Raw genomic sequence first — 5,710 nt, 5'->3', positions numbered from 1 at the left:
CAATTGCAACAAAGGATATAAATCCAGTTTGTGTCAACCACATGCCTTTACAAACCCAGATATTACCTTGTACAAGTATCAGTGACATCACCACTGTAGAGTACATAGCCTGTGCAGAGAGCAGAGCTGTGGGAGGGACTCAGCAGGCTCCGCCCACTACAGGCAGCCTGCAAAAACTACAGGAGGGTGCGGAGCAAAGACCAGTCACCCTGCACAAGGAGAGAGAGAGAAGCAGTGACCGGTCTTTATTACAGGAGGGGGCGGAGACAAGACCAGTCACCCTGTACAAGGAGAGAGAGCAGCAGTGACATGTCTTTATTACAGGAGGGGGCGGAGTCAAGACCAGTCACCCTGCATAAGGAGAGAAAGCAGTCTTTATTACAGGAGGGGGCGGAGACAAGACCAGTCACCCTGCACAAGGAGAGAGAGCGGCAGTGACCGGTCTTTATTACAGGAGGGGGCGGAGACAAGACCAGTCACCCTTTATTATAGGAAGCTCATGCACAGAGGCAAACTGACAGAATTTTTAATCCTTCCCTACACAGTTGTATTGCTCCGCGAGTCCCTTGTTCTCTAGGTGGTTACATTGTCTCATTGTCCGGATATTAATGGCACAGCTGAAATAATTGCTACCAGAGGTCCTGCAGCCATAGACGCCAATTGTTCAATCAGTTTGTATTTGGGCAAAGCTCCACCAATCACCGGTGATAGTCTCATTCCATTGTGTTAACGTGTTTCCGACACCGAGAGGAATCATCCCGAACTGACCAATTTCACCGACATTCTCTCCACCGTAATCCCTACGACCGCCATCATTGCCGATGGAGAGAAGGAACTCGGCTCGAGGCGGTAACATTTAAAACGTTTGCGGTCTTTATAAGGAGGCCGCTCCGTGTATATCATATATATATATATATATACTGTACCTGGGATCTCGTTGTATATACACTCTCTGTACTGCGTGCTGTTCCCCACACACTGCGTGGGCCCGGGGTTGTGTATGTCGCAGTAGCGATGGCGATATTGCGTCCCGTCTTCGTGACACATGCTCCATTCCGACCAATCCGCCCAGCCGCCTGCAAGAGAGGAAGCGCAACAGCGTAAGGAAGCGACACAAGCCTGGCGGAAAAAGGAGGAGGCGCGACTACTATTCAACAATCAGATTCTAGCTGCCTCTCCCTATTGCAGTGCACAGCCTGACAGCGCACATCTGATTTGTTACATTTCCTCCATGTTTAGGAATTGATACATTTGTGTTATACAAGGAAAATACAATATACACTCTATTGCCAAAAGTATTGGGACACCTTTACACGCACATGAACTTTAATGGCATCCCAGTCTTAGTCCGTAGGGATCAGTATTAAGTTGGCTCCGCCCTTTAGGGGCCAATACTTTTGGCAATATAGTGCATCTTCTGTTTATATTATTGAGCTGATCGCACTCCAGAATGTATTCTTCTCACACCTCACCGAGATTCCTGAGAATAATTCACGTTCTGGGACTTATAAGTCTGTTTAGGGATGGCGGGAGTCGCGGATATCAGGGCGGCGGCGGCGGCGCGTCTACGATATCATTGGTTATTCAGGAAAGCGCCCCGCAGTCGCTGCGTCTCGAACAACCTTCCCTTCCACCCCCGGGGGAAGTGTCACCGCCAGGTCCTTAACATCCCAAATTCAATCACCATAACTTGTAGCGCGGGCGAGAATTCCCCAGCCGGATGTCGCGGGAATCATTTAACGAGACGACTGATAAAATATGTATTTATTACAAAATTTGTCAAGTAAATAAAAAAAAGAAAAAAAAATCACACAAAATAAATGTCAGCTGCCGGCGGATCTTACAAGCGGTGATTACAAGTCTGCTCTACATAATTCCTCCTACGTCGCCTCATCAAAAAGGAGCAGAACGTTCGGAAGGGCGGCCGCGGCGCAGGCGGATTTTTCCGCGGTTTGATAAACAGGATTAGATCGCAACTGATCTTTTTTTATCAAAGCCGCGGCTCGGGTTAATCAAACACGCCGAACCTGTAATATACAGGAGCCGAGCGCGCGGAAGTCGCCGCAGAACTTCATCGCCGTCCGAGAGGAGGATGAATAATTTATAACCGTGGCGGCGCACTTCCAGAGCCATCGCTCTTTGTTTACCCGCAAGCGACGTGACGCGGGGACGCCGATCCGATTCCAAACTCGCCGCGCGTCTGTCAAACGAAGTTAGGCCCGGGTCAGAGATGCCCCCTCCGCCCCACGGATTCCGCGCGACGCAAATTCCGCGGCGTGCTTATGGAAATGAGAAAAGCGGCCAATTAACACTCCGAGTCAGACTGACACGAGCCATATGCCGCGCAGTAATCACAATCGAGCGCTTGTCCGCCGCCGACGCCGCATCTTCTTCTCGCTCCGTTCACCCCGAATACTTAACATTTCACCATCAGATGTTGTGTTTCCTCCCTCAATGGCGGCGCGCGCTGCGGGGAGATTCTCGAGCGGAGTAAACACATTTTTCTATATAAAAACGTTCTCTTCATAACGGCGAAGTGAAATTCTCACCATTTCTTTTTATTTAGTGTTATGAGACCAGGAGACGGGCCGAGGCCAGGAAAGAAAGGCCCCAAAAATGAGGCGGCGGGGGCAGTGGTGTCACAAGGGGGGTGCGGCCCCCACCCGGGTGACACTATTTGGGACCAGCGGGGTGACTGTTCTCATAATGGACACAGCGGGTGTACAGACCCGGGAACTCAGCACAGGGATGGTGGGCGCCCCTCATAATGGGCACAGCAGGTGTACAGACCCGGGAACTCAGCACAGGGATGGTGGGCGCCCCTCATAATGGGCACAGCAGGTGTACAGACCCGGGAACTCAGCACAGGGATGGTGGGCGCCCCTCATAATGGGCACAGCAGGTGTACAGACCCGGGAACTCAGCACAGGGATGGTGGGCGCCCCTCATAATGGGCACAGCAGGTGTACAGACCCGGGAACTCAGCACAGGGATGGTGGGCGCCCCTCATAATGGGCACAGCAGGTGTACAGACCCGGGAACTCAGCACAGGGATGGTGGGCGCCCCTCATAATGGGCACAGCAGGTGTACAGACCCGGGAACTCAGCACAGGGATGGTGGGCGCCCCTCATAATGGGCACAGCAGGTGTACAGACCCGGGAACTCAGCACAGGGATGGTGGGCGCCCCTCATAATGGGCACAGCAGGTGTACAGACCCGGGAACTCAGCACAGGGATGGTGGGCGCCCCTCATAATGGGCACAGCAGGTGTACAGACCCGGGAACTCAGCACAGGGATGGTGGGCGCCCCTCATAATGGGCACAGCAGGTGTACAGACCCGGGAACTCAGCACAGGGATGGTGGGCGCCCCTCATAATGGGCACAGCAGGTGTACAGACCCGGGAACTCAGCACAGGGATGGTGGGCGCCCCTCATAATGGGCACAGCAGGTGTACAGACCCGGGAACTCAGCACAGGGATGGTGGGCGCCCCTCATAATGGGCACAGCAGGTGTACAGACCCGGGAACTCAGCACAGGGATGGTGGGCGCCCCTCATAATGGGCACAGCAGGTGTACAGACCCGGGAACTCAGCACAGGGATGGTGGGCGCCCCTCATAATGGGCACAGCAGGTGTACAGACCCGGGAACTCAGCACAGGGATGGTGGGCGCCCCTCATAATGGGCACAGCAGGTGTACAGACCCGGGAACTCAGCACAGGGATGGTGGGCGCCCCTCATAATGGGCACAGCAGGTGTACAGACCCGGGAACTCAGCACAGGGATGGTGGGCGCCCCTCATAATGGGCACAGCAGGTGTACAGACCCGGGAACTCAGCACAGGGATGGTGGGCGCCCCTCATAATGGGCACAGCAGGTGTACAGACCCGGGAACTCAGCACAGGGATGGTGGGAGCCCCTCATAATGGGCACAGCATGGGTGCAGACCCAGAAGCCACAGAAAACAAATGCCCTGTTGCCCCAGCGGTTACCTTCACAGGGGTAGGTGTTGCACAGCGCCTCCTCTGTGTGCAGTCCGATGCAGATGTCGCCTCCGTTGGACGGGGTTGGGTTGGTGCAGGTACGGGTGCGCTGATAATGTCCTCCCCCACACGTAGCAGAACACTGCGTCCAGGATGACCAGCAAGACCAGGAACCCTTTACTGCAGAGGAAACACAGAAACCCCAATTACAGGCGACATATTCCAATAACAATGTACAATGATATCTGTCCGGACTCTCTGCACCTTCCCCATAACACCTTCACACCATCATTTTAACCCTGATGAAGGCGCCTATAACCCCCGAAACATGTTGGCTTTACAAATACAAATCTGGTGATCTCCTCTCCATACATCTACATTTGCCAATCCTTGGTCACTGTTTTGTGGCCCCTAAGAGGGGTACGGGGCCACCCATTCAGCAGAGGTTTAGACCCACATACACAGGGCAGCCATCGGGGGGGGTACGGCCGATACTCATGTAAGGAGCCCGGGCAGCCTGGGGGGCCCGCCCGGGTCCCTTATATGACTATCGGCCGACGGTGAAGGGCGAGGAGGGGGAGGCCTGGCCCTAGCAGCACAGGGCCCCAGCATTGCCACTCCAGCGGCTTTGAGACAAGCTAGAGCCCCATCAGCGACGCTGCTCGTCTGTCGGACTGGCCAGAAGTGACGTGACTTCTGGCCGGTCTGGCGGCAGACGAGGCCATGTGTGCAGGTAAGAGGAGCTAGGAAGGATCAATATACATTGCAGACAACAATGATGGTTTGCACAGCGCAGTGACCTACAGCAACCAATCACATTCCAGGTCTGAGCAGCCCGATCAGTAAAGATGAATCCCGCACTGCTCTTTATCTAATTGCATCAACTTGATGAGTTCCACAGCAGCGCCTGTGCGAGGTCGGCGAGGGGTTAATGAACTTGGCTGAAGGTTTCCTATGAATCATTTTCATCTGACCTGCGTCCTTCCCTTCAGTCTTCTATCTGACCTCCGTCCTTCCCTTCAGTCTTCTATCTGACCTGCGTCCTTCCCTTCAGTCTTCTATCTGACCTGCGTCCTTCCCTTCAGTCTTCTATCTGACCTCCGTCCTTCCCTTCAGTCTTCTATCTGACCTCCATCCTCCCCTTCAGTCTTATATCTGACCTCCGTCCTTCCATTCAGTCTTCTATCTGACCTCTGTCCTCCCCTTCAGTCTTCTATCAGACCTCCGTCCTTCCCTTCAGTCTTCTATCAGACCTCCGTCCTCCCCTTCAGTCGTAGCGGCTCCTCTCCTGGACTGAAACGGCTTCCTCTGATGTCACTGCACGCTGGGAGTTTCTCACAATGTGCATTAGAAGCTGCAACATGTCAGATAGAGCCCGCCTCTATCTGGAGGATGTCCAGTACCATATAGCCCTTTCCTCCCCAGCCTGACTGTCCCTGGCCCCGCCCCTTTCATTCAGTGTATTTCAGCTCAATCATGGAGGCTCAGCATCACATACAAGCAGAATACATGCAGCAGCTTTATATCAGATTTGCTCTCTATCTCGGGTTTCTTCTCCACCTTGAAAATCAATGAAAACTCTGAAGATTTGAAGGGCGGCCACGCTCCTCGGATCACTACTCGTAGACGCACGCGTCTCATTTCCTGACAGCTCGGGGATTTTCTCTACATGAAGACTTATTGATTTCGGGGTCTTCTAACAGTCATAAATCTCAGCGATGTAACA

The 5,710-nt window shown here is 53.6% G+C and overlaps 1 protein-coding gene across 1 annotated transcript in view; it reads right to left on the bottom strand.

The window, feature by feature from the left end:
- SEMA5B (semaphorin 5B) overlaps window positions 1-5,710 on the bottom strand; it is a 297,119-nt gene that overhangs the window by 13,376 nt on the left and 278,033 nt on the right. Inside the window, exons 19-20 of the mRNA XM_018558083.1 lie at window positions 3,994-4,164; window positions 927-1,076 (exon numbers count right to left, since the gene is read on the bottom strand). Coding sequence (XP_018413585.1) covers window positions 927-1,076; window positions 3,994-4,164 — 321 coding nt within the window. The remainder of the gene's footprint in view (window positions 1-926; window positions 1,077-3,993; window positions 4,165-5,710) is intronic.

This window comes from Nanorana parkeri, unplaced genomic scaffold, assembly GCF_000935625.1.
Source record: "Nanorana parkeri isolate BGI_ZX_2015 unplaced genomic scaffold, ASM93562v1 scaffold320, whole genome shotgun sequence".
Classification (NCBI taxonomy): domain Eukaryota; kingdom Metazoa; phylum Chordata; class Amphibia; order Anura; family Dicroglossidae; genus Nanorana; species Nanorana parkeri.
The sequence above is the reverse complement of the archived record's forward strand: the minus strand, read 5'-3'. Positions and strand labels throughout refer to the sequence as shown.